This window comes from Drosophila navojoa, chromosome 3 (genome assembly GCF_054131105.1).
Source record: "Drosophila navojoa isolate 15081-1374.11 chromosome 3, UAZ_NAV_1.0, whole genome shotgun sequence".
Classification (NCBI taxonomy): Eukaryota; Metazoa; Arthropoda; class Insecta; order Diptera; family Drosophilidae; genus Drosophila; species Drosophila navojoa.
Window position 1 is genome coordinate 22992501 of NC_142891.1, and position 25532 is coordinate 23018032.

At 40.8% G+C, this 25532-nt stretch overlaps 1 protein-coding gene across 1 annotated transcript; it reads left to right on the plus strand.

Moving 5' to 3' along the window:
- Positions 1–13312: 13312 nt before the first annotated feature.
- Positions 13313–17907, plus strand: erm (earmuff). The gene is made up of 2 exons (XM_030387018.2): positions 13313–13711; positions 15651–17907. Exons 1-2 carry the CDS (start codon positions 13700–13702, stop codon positions 17565–17567), a joined length of 1929 nt encoding a protein of 642 aa, XP_030242878.1. The 5' UTR covers positions 13313–13699; the 3' UTR covers positions 17568–17907.
- The last annotated feature ends 7625 nt before the right edge of the window (positions 17908–25532 follow it).

Genomic DNA, 25532 nt, shown 5'->3' on the forward strand with positions numbered 1-25532 from the left:
TTGCTTCTTTCAAATATTTATTTATTTATTTTATTTTTTTTTTGAATTCGTTTATTGCGGCTTCTGTCTTCGACTCTATAGCGCAGTCATCGTTAAACCTTAACCTAAATTATGGGCTAGAAGCCAGTATTTACACTATTTACATTATTTACTATTTACAAATATTTACAATATTCATTATTATTTATTTATTTTTATTACTCATATATAAAATCAATTCAGGATATACTATATCTAAAGTCTAACATTTAACATTGTCTATGCGGTGCAGCTGATGTATATATGTATATATATAAAAGTACAGTTCTAGACTGAGCTAACTGTTCTTTTCATTTACCTCCCATCTAAAAATTCCTTTGATCTGAAAGGCAAATGCCAAAATTTATTCAGTTGCAGCTGCTCTGCTCTGCCCTACTCCACTCCAATCAGTTGACGATCGGAAGTGCCTTATGGAAATGTTATGCAGCAGTCGTAACGCCTCTTCAAGTAACTCCCTCAGCGTCTCGAGATCGGCACGCGCTCGAGCAACATTCTTTTTGCACATGTTCCATCATCAGGCATCGGGCATCAGGCAATTTAATTGCTACATATGCGACACTCAGCTCACCTCACACACGCCTCCAAGAGAGAAAAGGAGGCAAGGCAAGGACACGTTACCCTCGTGCCTCGTAGACTTTGCTTTGCTTATGCTACGACTGCGATTGCGATTGCCACTGCTGCTGCTGTTGATCCTTCCGGTGGCGGATCGCACAATGCGCCGGCTGAGCACTAAGACAGGAAGCAATGTGCGCGAAGGAACAATTGTTGGCTGAGATTTGTGATTTTGGCAGAGGCGCAGCTGCTGCTGCTGCTGGGGCAGCTCCTTGAGTGGGCAAGCAGAATGATCAAATGTTGTACTTGTTTACAGCTTACTCAATGTTGATCACGATGATGATGATGGCTCTCATGATGTTGATGATCAAACCGGTTGGCTTCTATGGGCGTTAGCCCAGTGCTCGCTGCCTGCCTGACATTTGATTTCACTCTGTGCAGCATTTTAATTTCGCTTTCGGCAGCGGAAATGCTTTTTCTTCCAAGGTTCGCATAGTTCCACGGTTGTTGACACGCGATCCTTGGCCAGAGATACCCTCGGTCTCTGGATTCTTTTGGCGGTTTCTGGTATGTCTGGCGCGTGTTTCGGCTTCCGGTTAATTATGTTCCACAAGCGAGCAGCTAAGCACAATTATTATCGCTCCTTCCTACATAATTGAAAGCGAAATTTTATGCTTTCGTTTGTTTCGCCTCGCTCCATATTATTGTAAATGAAATGCATATGCTTTTGCTTGCTCAGCCTTTGTGCTCGCATCTTGATGTCCTGCCATTGGCTTCACTTCAGTTCGCTTCACTCCTTTGTGCTTCAGCTGTCAGTTGCTCTTTGTCTCTGGCCTGCTCGCTCCCTCTTCCTCTCCCTCTCTCTCTCTCTGTGCTTCTGGCTCTTTCAATCAAGAATAGAAGAAGAAAAAACTAAACAACTGCTCATTAATTGTTTGTCAATCCAGTTTCCCCCGCTTCGTATTACACCTTTGACTCGTGCCAGCTTTTGGCTTCGTTGTAATTTCGAGAAGCGAACACATATGTGAACCCATAAGGACATTTGAGTGCTGAGCTATCCTTATTGACTTCCAGAATGTAAGTGGTAAAAGTTGTGTGAGAAAGAGAAAGCTTAGAAGAGTTGATAAACCTAAGCATGAAGTATTTTTAGTGAAAGTTTTCTCATATCTCAGTGTAGTATAGTTGTTACAGAGGCCCATTAAAGGATTTGTGTACTTTTTAGAACATTGGTATATCTTTCGCATAGGTAAGATGGGTATATATGTATTGCAGTTTTCAATCTAAAATATTTCTTACAGAAATAATTTGCAATTTGAAGCAAACCTTTCATTGAAAGCTAACAAAATTTTTTGAGGTTTGTTCAAAAACAATCTCATTTCTCCAACTTCCACGTTTCTCTCGCGTTGTTTTCTTCCTCATGTTATTATGTGATGGTAAAGTCTTTAAAGGGTCAAAGAGATATTTCGAATAATTAGAATAAATAATATCACAATATTTCTTTTATCATATCTCCTATAACTAACAAAGATATTGATTAAATGCTTAATGAAATCACTCAACATCAGAATATAACTTTGATAAATCTTTCAAGGTCTCTTCATTCCTTACCCACACCTTTGTTAATATGTACCAAGTTAACATTAATAAATTGGCTGTTCACACGCTTGTTTAACCGTTAACCGTTTACCTCACCTCTCGCCCTGTTATCAAGGCCAAAGCGTGTTCCTCCCACATTTCAGTTCAGTAACACTTTCAGACTGCTTTGCATAGAGCTAATAAAGCGTTAGGCGGGTGGGCGGTCATGCAGTGCATGTCAGAAACACTCCGCTCGATGTGTTGGTGGAAAATTGTGCCGCTTGTCGCTCTATTTCCGGTTATAAAACGCAACAGCAGCTATATTAACACTTCCGGGTGACAAATGGCTCACGCAAGGGTTGAGAGTGCTTAACAACCTGCAAACAGGACAAGTCAAACGGTCTAGGTCCAAATATAGAAGAGAAAGCGCGTGTCGGGAGCCAGAGGACAACAATTTGAACCCATTTAGTGCTCAGTTCTCAGACCAACTCTCCGCTTGCCCAGCCCAGCCCAGCCCAGCGCCGTCCAGCTCAACCCTCGTAAGGGAACTGCGGTTAAGCGTATTACGCAACATTATGACATTCAGCTACCCAATAAATATGCGACACGCGACCCAAACGCCAACCAGACAGCCAATACAATTATAATTGCAACAAATTGAACGACGCTCCCGGCACGCGTCCTATTAGCTCATCTTCCGGTAGTCACACGGACAGCCAAGTAGCCAAGCAGTCAACCAATGCCCAAACACCCAAACGCCCAAGCTAACCAGCCTCTAAAAAAAGAACTGGGTTGGTTATTGTCTCTAGCTTCTGTGCTCAATATGTTTGAATGTTGTTTGTTTTAGTGTCTCATGAAGAAGTGTTTCTTTTCGAGTGTGAGTGAGTACGTGGCTAAGAAATACCCTGTACAAATGTGAGGGTAAAGTATGAAGGTGTTGTATATAAGAATGTTAACACAAATTTATCATACTAGCATGTTGATGTGAATGATATGATAATTTTTAAGACTCTAATATTTATATACAGTAGAATACGGTTATATGGACTCTGTTTATAGTGTCCGTACGGTTATGGCGACGAAAGTTCTGGTCCCTAGACCAACTTACATATATGAGCAAATTTCTATGGTTAGAGCGTGTTCCTTTGAACGTCGTTATAGCCGGATTCTACTGAATGCAATTTATATAATACTTGAATGGAACTTATGTTAGCCGACCTGTCTGTTTTTCCTTTAATTTTTCTGACTCTCTGCTAGTCTTTGTCTATGCGCTTCCTTGATTTGATTATGATTCTTAATATAAGAGCAGGGGACAAATGATTGCAATGTAATCGATCATATGCATTTCTCTATGAAATCTACGTTGTATATTACATGCTTTAGCAACGAAATATATATAAATAATGTTTATGTATAATATATTTATAAAAGCTTCATCTCGTTCCATTCCCGACATTCAAGAGTAGCTGCTAGTCGTGTACGCCCCACTAGAGCACTCATGCTTGCCTGTTACTTCTTATAGTACTCAAGTATTTGGCGTATTTATGCTGTGGCTGATTTATTGGTTTTTACTTATTTCCGGTCATGTCTGCCCGAGCATTGTTGGCCGGAAAAAGAATTGGGCGGCAATGATGTTTAAGTAGTTATTATTGGCCTGTTGATGACACGATTCGCTGGCACTTGGACATTGACTCGAGTTGAAGTTAACAGTGGGTAAACAGAGAGACATTACAATGTAAACCAGCCTTGGGCGGCAGTGGACCGCATGTGGGTCCAGCGATGAGCTGGGCATTTCGCTATGCACTCCAGGGTTGGGTTTGTGTCGAGTCCAGTCTTAGCAGAGGATCTCTGTTCTGAGTGTTCTATGGGAAATGAAAAGAAATGGTAGTTTCATAATTTGCGAGCAGGAGAGAAGGCTCCCAGAACATCAGTCCGAAATAAGATAACATCTGATTATAGTACTCATCTGTTTAATTACCAGAGCTCAACCTGGATGGTGTTCAGTCATTGTTCGATTTGCTCAGGCATAAACCGCAGCTGCTGGTCAGCCGCAGATAAGAGAGCGAGTTGCCATTGTCAGATGTTGCACAATGTGAAAAAGATTTGCAAATTGCAGCAGCCCAGGGCTGCAATCGAGATCAGCTGCTGTCCGTAGTTGCCATTGATGCTGACTATGCAACAGTCTCTCATTATTTTACCTATCGTGCTGAGACCTGTCAAAATACTCCGTCAGCACATTTGGACCGACTGCACTTGTGTCCAATTGTTGAAATGTTTTTGATCCGCTCCGACATCGATTTGCGCTACCTAAACGGGAGAGGAAGCATTGGGATCAGACTGATGCGCTTAGGCTACCGAATCGCCCATTGTGAGTGGCTGGCAGGTTAATGACGGGATTGGGCATATTCCGACAAAAGGATTAGATCTAGAGGTTGCCGTGATTAGTTGCTTAATTGAGCCAAAATGCATGCACAGCTTATTAAATATTTGCCTCAAATATTTTGGTTAAATTATGAAAGGGTAAACACTTGTTGGGCCGCGGGCCAGCAAGGATATACAGAATCCCGAATCTCAAACAAATAAAAGACAAATAGAGAGGAAATGAGATCAATTCATAGTGGAATATCATATCTGGGAGTCCCAACCACAGCTATTGGGGGTAGTCAAAAAGAGTTGTACAAAAGGTAAATAAGAGATATATAGGTCTGTGAACGAAGAGCGGGTATTTTAGTTGGCATGCTGCATTGTAATTTCTGACAGCTGTGGAATGGGTAATAATATCTAGTATATTTATGTGGTATATGTATTTATATTCGTCTCTTTATAGACATTTGACAGAATATACATATGTAATATCTACTTATATAAATAACCATATAAACACGTATATCTATGTATCGTAAGTTCTTTCAGTTTTTCAATTTTGCTTGTATCTCTTTTATCTACTTTGTTTCATTTTCCCCTTTGCATGCAGCATACAAAGCTTGATTCAGATTTCATTAGTTTTATTGTACCTAATTCAATTTAATTTCATAAAGTGAACATTGCCATTGTCCAAGGTCTGTCTGTCTGTCCAGAGGCGAGAGACTTTACATATGTAATACAGTACAGGCTAATAATAGTACAGGCTTCGCACATGACCTAACGAAATCATATAGTCATATAGTCACGATCTCAGAATAGTCTTATATTCAAATATGATATATACTTGGTATAATATATGTATAACATATATTATTCATACTGCTTTTCCTTATTTCATAGAAGTCAGTTGTTGGATTTTAAAACATGAATTCACGTAGTCTGGTAATAGGCTTATCATATGCAATAAATGTTGAGCAAAATGGAGCAGAAGTGAATTTCTATGATTTATCACTGTGACTAATACATGTACATTGTGGAATATACACATATACATACATACATCTTACACTACAAATAATTATTCAACTAAATGAGAATTTACTTCAACGGAGTGAGTTTCAATTTGGATTAGATTTTGATATGTATACTACTTAACGACTGCTTAACTACCATAATGGGTGTACGTATCGTAGGCCAGACACGTCTTAGATTATCTGTAATAGCATTACTACTGGCTGCTTCATACATAAATTGTATTAGAAATTCGCAGGAATTGCCGCTTCCTGCAGCTTCTTTCCACTCAATTTCGGTTTCGCCAATAAATTGTTGTTTATGAAAATATTTCCATTGAACGATGTCAAGCGATTAATTTGGCTCGCTAAGCCACAATTTCCGGCAACGCCCACCAGAAGGCGAACACGAACGCCCCCTTTGTGTGACCGCAGGATGTTGAGAGTTGGCACATCAAATCAAGAGTTGCTGTCATGAATGAATGCACCATGAAAATATGACAAGGGGCAAGGCCAGGGGGGCGGTAGAGAGAGAGAAAGAGAGAGATGGGCGAATAAATGCCAAAATACGCTGGAAAGCCAATTAGGAAAAAATAAATCACGCGTCATGTGTGCGATTTCTTAACAGCAACGCCTCTGCCCAAAAGGACGCAGTGTCAAACAAAGCATAGCTAGAGCCCCCTCCACCACCTCCCTGGCTGCTTTGTGTAAGCCAACCCCTCAGCCGAGATGAAGGAAGACGAATCTGAACAAGTGCCAAAAGCTGATTTCACTGTAATTACAATTCACACTCGCAGCATATTCGCAGCACTGAGGGACGTGAATATACCCCAGTAAATGTGTTCTTTTTGTTTGGCAGCACTTAAGCAACGCCCCCACCATCCCAGCCCGCCCAAAACGAGAGAGAACGGAGCAAACTTTTCTCTGCGTGTGCCAGTTTGATGAAGGCGATGGCGATGGCGATGAGCAGTGGAAACCCACAAACAGACACACCTACTAACCGAGAACTCTTTCGACTGTCGACTGTTGACTGGGTGGATGAGCTTTGCGGATTGTTGGCAGAGCCCAGAACCCAGAAACCAGAACCCAGAACCTTTTTGGCTGGGTGGTGCGCTGAACGCGTGTCAAGTCTACCACTAAGTAAACAAAGACCCCAGCGCAGGGTTAGCAATAGAAATGTCACAAACAAACCGATTAAACAAGTACTTTTCAAACAAAACACTAAAAAAAAATACGCCCAACCACCCACTCTCTCCCTCTCTCTCACTGTAAGAAATGTCCGAGGGTTGACAAATTGCTATCAGCCAGTAGAGCAACCCTTTAAGCTCGAGTTCAATCAATTTCTCTACCTTTAAACTGAGCATTTCCATAAGTTTCTGGTCACGCGACTTCATTGTCCCAGTTTTCGCTCTACCGCAAAATTATGTTAATGCGCCCTAAGCCTATTACTGTCAATTAAATAGTATTTCAATGGCTTTCCATTTTTTATCTGCCCGGGAACTGGGTGGGCTTGGCGCTCGCACTCACCAACAGAAGCTGCGCCCGGCAAATGTCAAATGCACAAGATTTGCATCAATTAAGGCGCTTAGCCTGGTCAACAGGTTGCCAAATGCAATTTTGATGGACTGATAACAGATTTTCGAAATATTCCCAGACTCTACTTATAAGGCCTAAAATTTTACTGGATGAACTGTCGGAGTTCATATGAAGATGCTGTCATAGGATAAATAAAACTAGAGCTATTAAAGCTCTTTGAAATTATATATATTATTTGTATTACTATAATAAACAAAGGCTTAAAATAATTAAGGCCCGTTTCAAGCAAAGGCTTATTAGGAAAGTTCAGTGTTCAAGCCCTAACTAAACACAGGTTTTATGGACTTAGGTGAATAGTCTTAGTTATATATAAATTATCTAAAAATATATGTGAATGGAGTAAGACTTGAATGTACTCAGAGCCAAATGTGCAATAGAGTCTAAAGCCATATACAATAAAAAAATTACAGTAAAAATAAGTAAATAAATAAAATATAAACAAATAAATAAACTCAAAATAAAAAAGTAGAATTTTAGGCATACTTAAATTTGTTGTTGAAGGTGCTAAAAAAAAAATTCAATACTATATATATAGAAAATTAATAAGCAATTTGTTTCTAAGTGTAAAAAGTTAATTTAAAAAGATTTAAAAAAAAATTATAAAAAATGTATATAAGAGAATTATTGGACAGAAAAAAGTAACATCCATAATAAATTTCAAAGTATTATATATACAAATATATTGTATTTATAATATAAAAAATATATATAAAAAAATAAAAAATAGTATTAATATTAAATATATAAATGCAACAGCAAAAAAATTGTATTATCTAATATAAAAATTTAAAAAAATTTAAATAAATTTGCGGGTCGCGCACAAAAATATTAATAAATTTAATATTTAGAAATGAATTCATAATGAATATTAAGCTTAATATATGAATACTTATTTATTCATAAGGCCATATTGAATTACTCTAATCTCTACGCAGTCCTACTATTTTAATTGCCTCAAATATAGGCATATATATACATAATTCATAATTAGATGATTAGCTGATTAGCAGACTAGTATAAGATCTAATTTGCTGCCGTTTTACTAAGCCAGTAAAACGATTTGCAGCTCGCACCTTAGCCATGATCCTAGGTCTGCCAGAAATTAACCTTAAAATTGAAGATTTACACCTTGAAGCGCAGATTGTCAGATATGTGTGTATACGAGTATATAGAGAGTCCGCATATAAGGCATGCATGTGTAATTCCAATGAAAATTACACGAAATCAAAGGAGATGCGCACACAATGAACTATTCGGCCATCTCGTCCAAGTTACTTGCATAATCTGCCGTAAGCAGGGCGATTACACGGCATTGTGTAAGAGCGGGCAGCATGAATGGCCGCAGGAGAACGCAAGCTATTGACCCACAGGATCCATTGGCCAGGCGACCATGCTCGAGGGAAACTCAACAGCTGCTCGGACTGCCGGACTACCGTAGTGCTGGTTGGGTGTTTACAAGTGGCGTGGGCGTCTCTGTGTCCGGGCAACAAATATCCGTCCGCATTTGCAAAATGGAAACAATTGTGGTGTTTGACCAATTTCACAATTGATGTAATCCTGCAAATCGCTATATTAGCAACAGGCAACAGAAACGAGGAGTGGGAATGGGCAATGGGCAATGGGAATGGGAATGGAAATGGGAACACGGGGCATTACGACGATTGAAATGTTTTGAGTTCATTCAAGAGTAAAGCGAAACACGTAGGTTTATAATAATATTTTGCTAACCTTCTTTTCGCTTGTAAAAGTTCAAAAAGATTTCGCCCGCTCTTTGTAGGCGATTTGGCGATTACCGACACAGATTAAGGGATGATTGTGCCAGCAGACGAAGAGCTGCTGCGGCTCTTAGCTACGAACAATCGGCTTTTGCGCATGGGCATGCGCGGCAGGTTCGCATCGTCCTTTGGTCCTTTGGCTCTAGCGGTCTGCGCATACGAGCGCAATTAGACGAGTTTCGGCTGCCTTTGTCTTCTCTCGCTGCCTGTAGACTAGAACATGGCTATTTGGGCCTCTGATCCGCTCTATCCCAAAATCTGTGCACTCGAACAACGCATCCTCATGGTCCTCTAGTCCGATTCTCCCATTGTGTCGCGTGTATTTGGCGCGTTTAAATAGATTAACCGCCTTGCAATTTGCTTGTCCCGGTATCTGAGATCGCAGCCACGACTCGTCCATTTGACTCAGCCTTGCGTGCACACTCTCATCATCTGTCTGCCTGAAGACTACTGTTTCGTTTCGTTTCTCTTCCTATTTCCCTATTCCTGTTGCTGTTGCTGCTCCTGCTCCTTCTGCACATCGTCTCAGCCAGGCTGACACACAATTAGCTGTGGTCGCCTTTTGTTTGCTGTCTTAATCTTTAGTAAATTAGTTCATTAAGAGGTTAATTCTTCACAACACCCACAAATTGTATGCCAACTGAATAGGAGTGCATGTGTGCAGAAGTTTCTCTATTTGCCAATACATGAATATAAATACATGTGCAGCTATGCATATGTCTGTGCATGGGTAGGTAGTCTGCTTATCTCGAGATAATTAGTGATAAACATAAAAGACTCGAATCGTTTAGTTCGTTTTGTTGATATTCTTAACCGGTTTCAAATACTCTTTGAATTCACAATCTCCTGTGCAATTGCCTGGAACATTTCCAGCTGTATTTAACTACTTTGGCATGGCTAAACTGATAATTTGAGTCTGAAGAATTTTTTAGGATTTTGGCTTGTGGTAAAATCACAAGAATATTTCATACTTATTAAAGTTTATATAGATAAGAACTAAAAGCATTTGAATTGTTAATGAAAATTATTCTGCATTTGCTTCCGTTTTTACTTCAAATACCACCACCTGAACTCTCTTATAAAGACAATTTTGTGGTTGTTAAAATGCATTTGAAATATTTCCTTCCCCGCAAGCTCTTGTTCAATTTTTGATTAATTGATTTACGTTTGAGATATCTGCTGCTGTATTCACTGGAAATCTGTTCTACAAATACATCCATGTCTGCTTGGCTCAATCCTTTCAACTCTTGAATGCCATTGCCTTGGCATTTAGCAAAAAGTTCGATTTTTGATTGCTGAAATTTTGCTGTTCTAAGTCATTCAATCAATCCAACATTTGAGTTCTTCGAGTTTTTGTAGATAGAAGAGACGGTTTTATTAAACTTCGAATTAACTAAAAGAATGTATGATATATAATGTAATACATAATCGCATTTAGACAGAGTTTTTCATATTGGATATTAAGTTGTTTCAATTCGATTTCTGTCGATTGAGTGCAACTAAAATTTAATCGAATAAAACTATTGAATATTGTGATTTAACAGTTGCTGAAATAAAGGTTGAGCCGTTAGATATATATTAATTTATTTTTCATCTAGAAATAAATTAGAAAGAAAAGAATTTGAGTTGTCAATTCATAGATTCTCAACTCTGATAGTTCGCTGTGCTCATTCAGACAGAAGCCAGACGGACGACGCACATGATTAGATTGTTAATGCTCAGCTGAATTTGCCTTAATCCTGTATACCCTTTACATTCGTTCACATAGGCTAGAGGGTATTAAAAAAAAAAAAAGTTGCACATTTAATGCTGCTCTAAAAAATGACGAGTCGAATTTCAGCAGAAAAAATAAAATAAAAACAAAACAAACAAACTGAATATTCACATGCGGCAACAACAAAATGCCACATGGAAGACTAGATGATGGGGCTTATTGCCGGCTCCTGCTGCTGCTCCTGCTGTCATTGCTCTAAGTCTGCGCTGATGGTGCAGCTCGACGCTCTCAGCAATGGCCTGCGTCTGGTCACAAAGGCCGTGCAAACATGGCGTAAACACACACATGGACACACACACACGCATACAGAGCGAGAGAGAGATAGCGAAATGGGCGTGTAGAGTCAGAGAATGCTAACTTTGAATGCGAAGCGTAACAGCACAGAGTGCAGCAGGACATCTAGGATGAGCCACAGAGGGGGAGGGCCGATGGGCGAGCGTAGAGGGGCAAGGGTAGGTAGAGCACTAAGTAAATTGCAAACACAAATGCAAAGGTTGTAAAAAAAAAGAACTTGGTCTGCGGTGGCTGACTAAAATATACTCAGCGATAGGTGTGATACCCTAGAGTAGATATGGGAAAGTTAGCCTTTTAGCTTACTTTCAATTTGGCTTTAATTAGAAAAACACATTTGATTAAATGGAAAGCAATTGCGCAGTTCTTGTTATTAATTTGCGAATAAAAATGATAAAGATTTAATGGAGTAATAGGACTCTGTTAGATTGCAAATATGGGTTTATGTCTCAGTCTTGTACGGCTTTTACGTTTTTATCCACGTTTAAGTTAAAATTGGAATAAAATTTAAATTGGAAGTTAAGTTAATATTAGGTTCAAAATTCTAGTTCTTATTTCCACAACAATAAAATGATTGATAAAACTTTAATAAGGTCCTCTATATGTATATTATAAATATATATTACTTATGCTTTGTATTAGTGCTTCTGTCACTTATATGGAGTATTATATTTTGATCTATACAATAAAATGAAATAGAACCCAATATGGACTTCTTCTTCAACAATATTTTGTCTATTTACAAATGAATAATAAAACTGTAAAAGTAGTCAAATAATTTAAATAACTATATATTAGTAGTCAAAGACTCCTTATGCCGCCCTCCTAATTTATAGCCATTTAAGTATTATGCACATTTACCATATAAGGGCTATACATCCACCTAGCAATCAAAATCGATGCCAATTATCGCCGGCTCCTGCGACTATCTGCATCTATATATTTGCCGTCGTTTAAAATGATAAAGCAACAGACTGTTCGGACTCATTGTGGCTATGCTGCTTGACACGTTAGAGTCTCTATACCTCTCTCCCTCTGTTTCTCTCTCTCTCTCTCTCTTTCGTTTCGTGTGTATTTGACCTTTCCGGTATCCCTGAAGAGTTGTGCTTTTGGATGTACAAGTTGCTCAACTGCAGCGGCAGCCGTAGAAATAGCGAGAGTCTCAGTAGCCCGAGTCCTGCTACTTGGCTGCCAGCGAGAAGAAAACTCTAAGAGCAAACAGAATCAAAGAATGTCGCGTCGTGCTGTGAGATATCATCAAAATGAATATAAGATTATATTTACCAAGTCAGAGCGAGGCAAAGCTGTGGACCTCACTCACCCCCCCACATCCATTTAAAATGCAGCAGGAGCAGGAACAGCAGCAGGAGTTGGAGCCGCAGACATTGCCATTATACGGCGTCGGAGTAAAGGTGAAAGATGTGCAAACAAAGACGCTGATAAAACGAAATGCCAAACGGCAATTGAAATGCATAACAAAGGCATGCACACTGGAGGATCGCAGATAGAGCGACAGACATAGAGAGAGAGAGAGAAAGATAGGGGATGAGGGCATGGGCTGGTTGGACAAGTGAAAGAGGGCAGCAACGTCAACTCTTTCGAGTGGGCGACCAGAGGCGCTGCCATTTCGTCGTCTGGCTGCGCTTCTTGCAGATGCTGGCAGAATCTGCCCTAAGGGAGGGGCGGGAGCCTAAATCAAGTGTGAACAGAATACGGACAAGTTTTGGCTGCCACTTTGCGTGGCCAGCTCAAGAGAGAAAGCGAGAGAGAGAGGTAGGGTGAGAGAGAGAGAGAGAGAGAGAGAGGATGGAGTGAGGGAGAGCGGGAGGTGTAGGAGAGGTGCAAGAGTTGGAATGGATGTAACCTAAGGCAACACTCGACGTTAAGAAGACAGCTTCGCTCTCGCTCGCTCGCGCACTCGCTCTGGCACACGCCATCTCGCTCGCTCTCGCGTGTGCCCTATAGAAAATATTTTTAGGGGCGGTCTCTGCGCTTGCTCTCGGTAAATTATTCCAATTCGACATTTTGTGTGAAATTCATAAAGCGGTTGACGTCGCTGCCGCTGCCGACGTCGACGTTAACAGCGCTACAGTAACGTCAATGCTTCTGCTGCTGCTGCTGCTGCTGCTGTTGCTGTTGTGGTTGTTGTTGTTGTCCCATCCAATCTGAACGTCATTATGATGTTGGCGAACGTCCTTTTGGCTGTCCTATCGTCATACTACCTCCCTTCATCCCTCTGGCTGCCAGCCGTGCTCAGGCAGTCCTATCGCGCCATCTCGCTCGCACAGCACATCAGCCAAAGACAGTGCACCGAATTTAAGGGTAGTTTTTTCCGCACCCCTCGCTGGCAGTGCGTTTGCTCAGTTAACAGGCTCGGGCCCAGAGTCACAGTGAGTCAGTGAGTCCTTGTCGTCCTGGCAGTCCTTTTCATTATTCTTAAGGCCACACGACGCTCTGTTTGCTTTCATTCCGCTTCGGTCGCTGAGTCAGTGCGGAACAGCAAAAGTTCATCATCGCGTTAGTGCTTAAAGAAGAAGAAGACAAATAAACAAAAATAAGAACAACAGCAAACGGAACGAATATATTAACTAATTGACAAGTGATAATAACTGAAAGTTTATGCGATATTTGATAATTGTGCGAGTGAAGGAATTCGATTGATTCACCTTGTGGCATTTCGGGGCAGCGCACGCAAATTGGATACGATTGGGCAGCGCCTAAATATGGTTTACTTTGTACGTATCCTAACAATATGTAAATTTATTCTTCATTAATCAGTTAATATTAGAGAAGTGAAAGTGAATTGGGTTTTAAAGTGTAGACAACGGCAAATAATATAAATATAAATATATATTAAAGGCATATATCGGCCATCTTTTAAAAATTGACGTTAATATCTTATTTATTATTAATATTTTACATACACCAATTTAACTAAAATATAATATGTGAAAGCTTCTAGATAATAAAACTAGATAATTAATAGATGTTTGGAATAAATTACAAAAAATTAAATAGAAATGCAAATGATGAATTGAAATTAATAAGTAATATTATAATATTAATATTAATACATATCTAATTTAAATATTTAAAATTTTAAAAATTTTTTTAATTTGTCGAGTTAGAGTTTAATAATAAAATTTTCTTTTTCTGAATTGCTTAAGTAATATTTCGAGTATCTTCAAATATTTATGAAAAAATCAAATGAGATAATCATTAGGTTTGTGTTAGAACTTAGAACTTATCAAACTCAGAACTTATCAAACTTTTCTTAAGATATGTGTCAAAAGAAACTTAATGGGTTTTAAGATGATTAAATAAAATATTGAGAAGGAATATTATTTCTATAATTTTTTATTTAAAAAAATTAGGAGCGAACATTTTTTATGAATATTTTTTAATAATTTTCTTTTTTCAATTTTATTTTATTTTTTGTTATAAGACTATGAAAAACCTTTTAAAAAATAATATATTAAATATTATTTCTATAGATATTATATATTTTATACTTATACATAGTAAATAACTAGATCTTCAAGAGTTACATCCCACCCGTATATATTTGGGAAATATTGGAGTTCATAAACAAAGTATTAATTGGAGTACTCGAGTTGTGGAAATATTTCCACAAATTTTCGCACTACATCTCCGCAGATTAAGCGAGTGTCAAGAATCAATTGAGGGATAAAGTTTCGTACGCCCTCATATGGTCAGGCCTAATAGAATTAATAGCACTTGATATAAGCACACTATGTGTGCACATCTCCAGCTCCCAGAGAGCGGGCCAAGCTTATGCGAGCTACTTACTGAAGCGTCAAATAAAGTTAATTAAAAATGTAGTCCATGCATCGACGCCTGGCAAGGAGCGGGCACAAAGCCCAAAGACGGCAGCCAGCAGAGAAGGAGAGTTAGTGAGTGAGTGAGAGAGAGGGGGGGAGAGGAGAAACGCAGAGCTGAGACCAGAGGCGAGACCCGTTTCCATAACGGATGTCGCGCATTATGAACACTTGAGGAAGCAGCCGTGGAGACGGCGATTGGTAGACTTTACACTTGCAGCCAAGTGTAAACAATTTAATGAGGTGCAAATAAAAGCAGCGCAAGACCCGCGCCAAAAAATACGCCGTGAATCGTGTGTGTTATGATTGATATATGAATTTGAATTTATATATACATATACATATATATATTTAGCTGCATTGAGTTGTGGCAATATGCTGACTCGGGGAGATGAACTGCAATGCGAGCTGCGATTGTTCGTGGCTAGTCGAGCGTGGCTAAAGGCTGCACGGGTTAAGAATCAAACCCACAATCAATAACCCGCTCGGCGCTGCCATAGAATATGTTTTGCCTAATTTTTGGTATATCGCTGTGGTTTTGTTTTAATTGCGACCCGCTGACTAAGCAGCCACAATGACGGCTCCCCGTGTGTGAGAGCTTTTTGGGAGAAATGTACTTAACTTAAAATGGAGAATAAAATTAGAGTCGAGTAAGTGATGGGGTTAGGGCCACGCCTTAGCGTCTCCGCTGCGTTTGTTTGTATTGCCACAAATAATTTACAGTTGGCCGCACAGCCATGGGGCGTATGCTTGATATTATAATTGATAACCCGTTGCTTATTTGCATACACGTCCCTAACTGAACTCTATTGTTTTCCCTTCTTGATTGTTGCAGAGTCCGCGTGGCATGCAACCGTGTAGTCCATCGGGTGTTGTCGCTATGATGCCGCCATCGAAGAGTCCCATCATGGAAACCGCCGCCAGCGATGGCAACCAGACAGCTGGCAGCGATGCCAAGCGCGCGTGTCCCCTCAAGTTCTCCATTGCCAAAATCATGGAGCCGGACCACAAGCAACCATCCCAACAGCAGCAGCAGCAGCAGCAACAATTGCAGCAGCAGCCACAACAGCCACAGCAATCGCTGCCTCCGGAGGAGGAGCAGCGCGATTCGTACGCCGACTCGGAGCGCTCCTGCAGCCCCATCGAGGTGACTGGGGACGATGAGGAGCCCGCTGCCATGACGGCCATCAATTACGACTCGGCCTTCAAGAAATATGTGCCTGGCTCCAGCCTGTGCTCTGCCCCAGCTTCGGGTGCAGTCTCAGCCTCGGCCTCGGCTTCGGCCTCGGCCTCGGCCAGCGCCGTGCAACAGTTTGTGAGCACGCGGCACCAGGAGCTGCTCTCGCAGTATCCCCTGCTCTACTATGCGCCCAATCAGCTGATGTGCGCCGCTGCCGCGGCTCAGTACGCCGCGCTGACCGCTCAGCAGCAGACGTTGGCCAGCGCCGCCCACATCAGCAGCTTCACAGCCTCGCTCAATGCCACGCTGCATCATTCGCAGACGCTGCGACGCAACCTGGGCCATCCGCTGGCTGCGGCCGCTGCTGCTGCTGCAGTTGCTCAGTCCGCCCAGCCGCTGGCGACGCAGCAGAGCCTGGAGAAGAGTCCGATGCGCACGCCCCATGCCACGCAGCACGCGAATCTCAAGCGCAAGCGCTCGCCGCCGGGCGAGGTGACAACGCCGCCATTGCCACTGACATTGCCGCTGCCGCCGGCCGTGGCTGGAGCGGCAAGGCCAGGCTCGCGCTCGCCGTCGCCGCACGGCTCGCTGGAGGACAGCAGCCCGGGTTCGGCCAATGGCGGCAAGCCGAAGACGTTCTCGTGCTTGGAGTGCGGCAAGGTGTTCAATGCGCACTACAATCTGACCAGGCACATGCCGGTGCACACGGGCGCCCGCCCGTTCGTGTGCAAGGTGTGCGGCAAGGGGTTCCGGCAGGCGTCCACCTTGTGCCGGCACAAGATCATCCACACCTCCGAGAAGCCGCACAAGTGCCAGACCTGCGGCAAGGCGTTCAATCGCAGCTCCACCCTGAACACCCACGCCCGCATCCACGCCGGCTACAAGCCGTTCGTCTGCGAGTACTGCGGCAAGGGCTTCCACCAGAAGGGCAACTACAAGAACCACAAGCTGACCCACAGCGGCGAGAAGGCCTACAAGTGCAACATCTGCAACAAGGCCTTCCACCAGATCTACAATCTCACCTTCCACATGCACACACACAACGACAAAAAGCCGTATACGTGTCGCGTGTGCGCCAAGGGCTTCTGCCGCAACTTCGATCTCAAGAAGCACATGCGCAAGCTGCACGAGCTGGGCGGCGACTGCCTGGACGACGATCTGCCGCCGGCCTACGAGCGCCGTCGGGAGTACACGCGTCGCGAGCCACTCTCGAACTACAGCCAGGCCAGCCAGCTGACGCCGGACTCCTCGTCGGGCAGCCTCTCGCCGCCCATCAATGTCACCACGCCGCCCCTGTCCAGCGGCGAGGCCAGCAACTCGGCCTGGACCCGGACGGCCTACCAGGAGACGGCCACGGCCACTCACTTTCATCATCTGCAGGCGCCAGCTGTGGGTCTGCACGGCGACTACCCGGCCAGCTCGCCGTTCCTGCAGCTAACGCATCCTGCACAGCAGCAGCAGCATCACCAGCAGCAGCAACAACAACAGCAACAACAGCAGCAGCAGCAGCAGCAGCAACGGCTGACAGCCGCTGCACTGGAGAATGTGCCGTTCATAGCGAAGGTATTTTGACAGAGATACTATGCCGAAAACCTGGCCAGTTGCACGGCAACCTCGATGACGAAAGCCAAGTCTGGCAGCGACTTGCTCATCGACTGACTGCAGTTCGTGACGGCAGCAGCCACAGCCACAGCCACAGCCACATCCACGGATGAGGCTGCTCCGGCGGAGAGCAGCGGCACGACCCTGGGCAATGCTGTGCGCGCTCTCAATGGTCTATTCTAAATGCTTAGCCTCCCACCAAATGGTTTCAACAATAACCTGTGCAATAAACATTCCAATCGAGAATCTTTTCTTCTACAGCACCTTAGGCTAACAAGAACAAGAACAAGAACAAGAAAACAAAACAACAGCAACAATAGTTATATATACATATATCTATATCTATATATACCTTTATATAGTATGTGTGATTTGAAGAGCAAATTAATGTCGATTTTATTTATACAACAAATTGTAAATAGTTTATTGAACTTTGCGGATACTCGGATTGTGTATCTGTCTCTGTCTCACTTAAGTGTACGTGTACTAAATCTAGTTAGTTCGAAATGTAATCTAGACTCTGCGAAATCTAAATGTCAAAAGATAAAGAAGAAGAAGAAAAACAAAAAAAAAAAAAAAAACAACAAGAATTTCATCATCATTACTAAGTATATGTATTTATATATATTTATGTATTTATGAATTGGTTGAAATGGAATCAAATTTTATCGAAATCATTGAAATTGTTTAGCACTAAGCGAAATTATTGATAATGTTTAAGCAATAAATCAATTCTTCAATATAAATTCGAGTATTTCAAGGATTTAATGGGTGTACATTTGTTGGGCATATGTGATTTTTATTATGATTATTTTAAGAGAGTCTTTCTTTTATTTTAGTCTTCATATTATCAATCGTCTTCATAGCATATAGAAAATATATTTGAACCGTGAGTATTCACTAATATTATTCATCATTAATCTATTCCTCAGACATACATATACAATTTTTGCATATAGCATGGAAACTTTTTGACAAAGAGGAGTGGATCGTCATTTAGTTGAATTTAAAGTAGAGATAAGTTTTTTGCGAAATATTTCGCAACGTTCAATCACTCTCAGGCGATTCACGACTCTCCGACTCCCATTGAATACACATTGAATGGCTTCCATTTTGCCAAAGATCTGTCTGCACTCAGACCTGGTCGACATACGCGCGTGCATTTAAGAAATGCAAATGGAATGCATGGCCCCTTTTTAATGAAAACAATTAATGCTGCATTTGCTGAAGAGGCGTCTTAATGGCTGCCGTCAAATCGGCGTGGCACACGTTGAGTTCTCGCAATTTAATTAAAGGTGAGTTGCCTGGCCACTCCAGCTTGACACGCCCACCATCATATTTGCATATTTGCACTTTGATCTCGCGCAAGCAGCATTCCGTCTGGAGCCTCAAGTCGCACTATGATACTAGCCCTTGACTTGGTTGCTCATAGAAATGCAACTGAGCTGCTTATGTGGAGCGAACAACAAATGGCTGAGGATTTCTTATCCAGTGGGCAAGAATGTAATCAGTAAAAAATATAAAATGTATAAAATATAATGCTTAGAATTTATGCTCATAAGATTCTAAATAAATGATAATAAATATGTATGATAATAAATATTCTTTCATGATTTGTGTTATCATATTACTTATATTAATATTTATATATGTATATAATGAATAATAATATATTATCATGAATGAGTAAATAAATGTATTCATTCATTCATAATAATACATATATAGAGTAGCTGATAAATTTTAACGTAATGTCTTTTTGAACTATCCGAAAATTCCGTAATTAATGAAATAACTTAACATATTTGTTTTTTTCCTATCTCTTATGTCAATGGATAGTTTCTTGTGAAGAGAAATCAGATTTTATCAAATTAATATCAATATTAATTTCCTAAAGTTCTATTGTCCTGCAATAAAAGACATCATGAGAGTGACATTAACAACAACAACAACAAACAGAGCAATTAATGTTGATATGGATATATATTTTTTTTCATATGTTGATTATAATTTATTCATTTCAAAGATCTCTTGATCTACTCTTAATGCTACCTCTCTCTCTCTCTCTCTCTCTCTCTCTCTGTCACGCAGCATTTGCTGCATGTGCTGCTGCCACTTCAGTTGACATATCACACACAGTTGTTGTTGTTGTTGTTGTTGTTGTTGTTGCAATCCTCTGTGGGTCGACCCTCAATGCAATTGCTGACTGGATATGAATAATTTAAGCGAAATCAAATCAAATGGGAGCCAAGGAAAAAACAGCAGCATTACTTTATGCAAATGCAGAAAAACGACTGCGAATGCTCTCTATCTGCGAGCATATGCCTAAGCAGACCGCCCACTGGCAAAAGTCCACTCATCGCTCTTCGTTTTGCCTCTTTGGCTAACAGAAATCCACCCACCCGTACACGTCTCTGCTCTCTATCTCTCTCTCACTCATTGTGTGTGTGTGTGTGTGCTGTAAAGCCTTGTGCCAAAAAATATTTGAGAATGACTTTTGACACCGCCTCGCGGCATCCTTTTGAATGCCAGTTGGCTGATGATGACGATGACGATGACGATTTGTATCTGCGCCTCCGCCTTGTCGATGTCAAAGGCCAACCCCCATGGCTGACATCGATGGCCCTTAACATTTTGTCATGTTGTCCGCGCGCTGATTTGATTCCTTTTGATGTTTGCTTTATGCACGCCCAAACGACCATTCGAGTGGCATTTCGCCACAGGTCCAACCATCCAGCCATCTAACCGTCCTTTCCATCTGTTTGATCCGACCATCCGCTAGCCATCATCATTCGTCCGCAATCGCAATCGCACTCTCACTCACACACACACACACACACGCCCACAGCCGCCTTATTTGGCTAATTGAAGTCCTTGGCTATTGAAACCCGAAAACCCACGGCTCTCTAGATCTTACTCAGATAATCTCTGAATCATAAATCCTTGACACTTCTTTGCCACGAACTGATGTCATCATTAATTAAGCTAATTAAACCATATCTGCTCAGTTAGCTAAATAAGTGATTCAGCTGATTATAATGTCGCCAGAAGTCGACCTTTGCTAACAGGTAAATATGTAATACTAAATCTATTTTTAGCTTGACTGCTCTGAGATTATTTAAATACTTATCACTATTAAAATTAGATAAAGCTTAGGCTGGATCTCTTTAGATTTTCCCTAAACATTTGTGAATATATTTGCAGCATATTTTATGATAAACTTTTATGTAATATAATTTATATTTGTGAAGTTATTATCAATGGTAATTCTAAATTAATGAATGATATTTGAGTTTTAAGTTTTCAAGCTGAATAAATTATTTTAAAAATAAGTCTTTGAAAATCATAATTCTTTTATTAAGTTGGAAATTTAATAGCTGACGAATATATTTTTTTTTATTTGTGAACCAATTGTTCTTGTTATTATTTTATTTACTTCTATTATTATTATTATTATTATTATTATTATTATTATTATTATTATTATTATTATTATTATTATTATTATTATTATTATTATTATTATTATTATTATTATGATTATTATTATTATTATTATTATTATTATTATTATTATTATTATTATTATTATTTTTATTTATTTTTTTTTGCAGGCTAAAAGGAAAAGAATTTTTTATCTTCATCAAAATAGAGCTGAAAAGAATTGAGACAGCTTAAGATCCATAAACTGAATATGTTTTTCCTTTTCTTGAATTAAGATATATGTATACTATGTATATATATATATGTATGTCCACATTAGTTCTTACCATAAATAGATCATATGGTGTGCAGCTTTCTATTTGTCCACTTTGGAGTATCTCTCGACTGGATTCCTCCTTCCTTTCTGCTCCATAAGATACTTATCGGAGGATGTTATCTAATAATACAAATATAATTGTTGTTCCGCCCACTTCAGTACCTCCATATTTATTGCGACTCGAAATGCTTGTTTATTATGTCTGGCAAATTGTTTACGGCGCATAAACAATTTGCGAGGCGCCATTGCTGCTTCAATTGGCTCCAAATGTGTATGCATATACATACATATATGTATATGTATATATATTAATAACTCATATCGGGCCAACAAATCTGTGACACGCCCCGCAAGGCTAAGAGAAATTGTGCACAAATTGTGTCAATACAACTCGAGCACGAAACAACGAGCCAAACAACGTGTCTCATTCAAGCGCGCTTAAGCACTTTGCCATCAACGACAACAACAACAAATTATAATCCAATTCCATTGTTTAAGATAAAGAAAGACAGGGGCAGCGAGAGCGAGAGCGAGAGAGAGAGATGGGAAACTCATCACCTACAAGCCACAGCGAGGGGGCCAACTGGATGCTGGCTGGGACAATGCGAGATGAGACTGAAATGCTCAAGTGTTCGGCGCATTCGGGTGTAAATTGCAGCATAATCTCTTCCGGATATGATTACGGTCTTAAGTGATCCAAGTGAGGCAGCTGGACGAGCCACACGGAGCGCGACAGAGGCAGGGCAGAGCCGGAGCCGGGGTGAGGTCACATTGTCATCTTTGGCTAAATGCTGTGACCTATCAGCTTTGTATCTTTATCCTTATCAGCGCGAGTGCAATATGTTGTGATTACAATTTTCATCGTAAAAAGCTAAAGCTGCATTTTCTCATCTTGCCGTTGCACAAGGGCTGTTTTGTCTTGGGCCCAAGTGCTCGCTGCTCGGTGCTCGGTGCTCGGTGCTCTTAGCTCTTAGCTGTTAGCTCTTAGCTCTTGTGTCTCGCGCTACGATTATGGGCATTCAGCGAGTGGTGTGGGCGTGTCTCTTGCCACACTCAAAAAAACAACAACAAAACACTTAGTGCTGCACGAGCGTGGAGCGTTGTCAACAACATGTTGGTATTGTTTTTAATTGTGCCGTTAATTGTCGAGGTGACGACCCATACCGCGCCCCCTAGATGCTGCTGCTCACCTATGAGACGACCCTTGCTTGGGCGGGAGCGAGTGTATTAATGCTTGGAAACTATTAAATGTGACCATGTAGCTGCATTAACAACTCTTCCTCGCAGCTGTAGCCGAATGGCACTACTACATACACTACTCAATCCGACTGGCGAATACTCTGCACATAGCAAAGAAGCTAACCTGTCTTTTAATTCATTTTGAGTTCAGTAAAAGTTCAGCTAAAACGCTCTATAAAATGAACTGATCGGTACTTAAAACATTTTCTATTGTGAGATTTACTTAGACACAATTTTTCTGATTTATTAAGAAAATATATAAAACAACTAAGAACGTTTCCAGTCGGGCGTTACCAACTGCAGAATACTTATTTACATCCCATCAGCAATTGAGTAGATTTGTTTTGAGTTTCTAGCCCAATTTGTAGCGCCCCAATGAACGTAGATATATCCGCCATAGCTTGATGATTTTGATCTATATACCCAATTTCAGCTTTTTAGCTCTTCAGCATTTTTAATATATTGGAAAATGCATTTTCAATAATTGCGTTCATCCGGACAGATGGACCGACAAGACAGACATTGGACAAAACCAATAAATATACTATTTTCACTTTGGTGAATAAGTATAATCAACTTAAGAATTAAGCTTTACCAACTGTACTCAAAAATATTCTACTAAAGTATATACAGCTCACCTTCTGTCTCCATTAAAGCTGCCTCAGATGGATGGATTCTCGTTCCCCTTCACGGTGTTGCCCTGCTTCCTCTACAACAACACTTTCCACAGTGAGTTTCCCGTGTTTTCCAACTCAGTTTACTTACGCCCTGTCCACAGACATAATTTATTATTCTTCTTTCATATTGGCTCCATTATAGTCTTAACTCTAATTGCATGAAACACTTCCACTTCCACTACTTTCATAATCATCTAGATAGATTTGTTCCTTTTGTTAATTTTTCAAATATTTTTAGTGCTCAAAATAATAATGCTAATGATAATAATGATAAACTCAATCACAACGGCATCAATCTCTTTGCAGTGGCAGCCACGCCCACAAAAATCGCGCCTTGTATACATAAAAGTCTTTACACTAAACAAAATTATATACTAACTATATCTTTTTTTTTGCTTCTACAGACTCAAAATTCAGCTCTGCGCTGAGTCTATATTACTTTTATCTACTAATTAATACATATATATCGCTTGCCTTTGACTACTAATTGGTGGGGCAAGGGAGATGCTCATAATGGATGCGGTTGTCAAGCAAAATCATAAAGCTAAATGCATAAAAGCCAGCCCAGTCCAATCCGAGTCGTGTCACATTATATTCAAACTTTCTCTCTCCCTCTCTCTTTCCCTCTCTATACATACATATATATTATAGGTATAGCATATTCATGGCCTCTCAGGCAGCACAAATGGGCAGCAAGGCGTTTTTGTGTCGGTGGTGTGAAAAAGCGTGTAAGGAGTTGACATAAAGCCGACGACAACGACAACGACTGCGACTGCGACGGCGACTACGACGACTGGCGACTGGCGACAATGGGCAACAGGGCAGGATGGCATCCCGGATCGCTCGGAAATCTGCATTGGAAGCTGCTGAACCGAACTAATTGAGCCGCGTTACATCAAGTTGAATGCATTTGAATGTGTTGCCCGCCGAGCATCATCATCATCAACAATAACAACAACAGCAACAACAACACGACAACAACAAGAGATCATCGTCGTACATTGCCACAGCTTCTATCTATCTAGTCAGTTCACTTCAGTGTGGGAAATGGAACAACTGCCTTGAGTCTCTCAGCCATTCAGCTACACTTGCCTAGTATGTTAAGCATATTCCTGCGAGCACTCATCCAGCACAGAGCATTCAGCAGACTCCTGTCGCATGCTCAACTCAATAGTTCAGATCTCAGCCTGCTAACATAACTTTTTCATAGAAATATTTGAATGCAACTGAAATAAAACTCTGAATGCCTTTTGTTCAAGCTGCATTCGGCGAGTCCAACTGGGGAGCTCGCGCTAGTTGGGCTGATTGAGTGGCCCTGTCATTTGGGCAACTGAACAACGGAACGCTCCGCCGGTAAGTTCCTCAAATTTCAGTCTACGAAGAGCTGGGAGTACTGGTGGGCAGGGCACGACTAAGTTTGCTGCTATTATACATAGACATATATAACTAACTGTAAATTAACTTGATAAACATAATCTTCCATCTTCCCACCTTCCTCTTATTTCATTCATCTTTGCCTTTTCTGAGTTCCTTTTTTTTATTCTGCCAACTTCTTTCGCTCGTCTTTAATCTTCCGTATTTTTTCATTTTTACGCTTTCTTTTTCCGTATTCCTTGTTCCCTCTGTCTCATTCATTCATTCCTTATTCTTTCTACTTGTTTCTAGTTTACCCTAACTCATTCTTTTACATTCTTTATTCCATATCCTTTCTTCCAATTCATTTTGCCGTATTCTATTTATGCTAATTCATAATTTTGCGTGTTCTAACGTCCGATTTACTGCTTTCTACCTTTGGGGGATGAACCTTCCACCAATTACATGCTCAAGCCGTGGCTTAGTTCAATATTGATACAATTTAATTGAACCCCAATGACTGAAAATGTATCAATGGCACTTTTCCTGGCTTTGGGTCAACAATGAACTGAACAGCCACGAAACGAAGTACACGTGCAGTCCAGTTCAGTTTAGACCCAATGAATGGCCGCATATGGCGACACAATAAGGGGCTATAAAGTTTTAAAGCTCCAGTTGTGTTCGAGTACCGTGTAAGGGTGCCCATTGCAACACCTGCTGTGCCGGTCAGCCCGCTGATAGCTTTAATGAACACACACGAGGTGTGCGAGAGCCAATTTGATCGATATGGAAAAAAGTTTTTGGGCATGTTAATAATAACATATTGTGTGGCACAAACCCAATGAAAAAGACCAATTACAACGTAGAATCGTCAGACAGTGGACAGAGCGACAACGGAGTCTATAA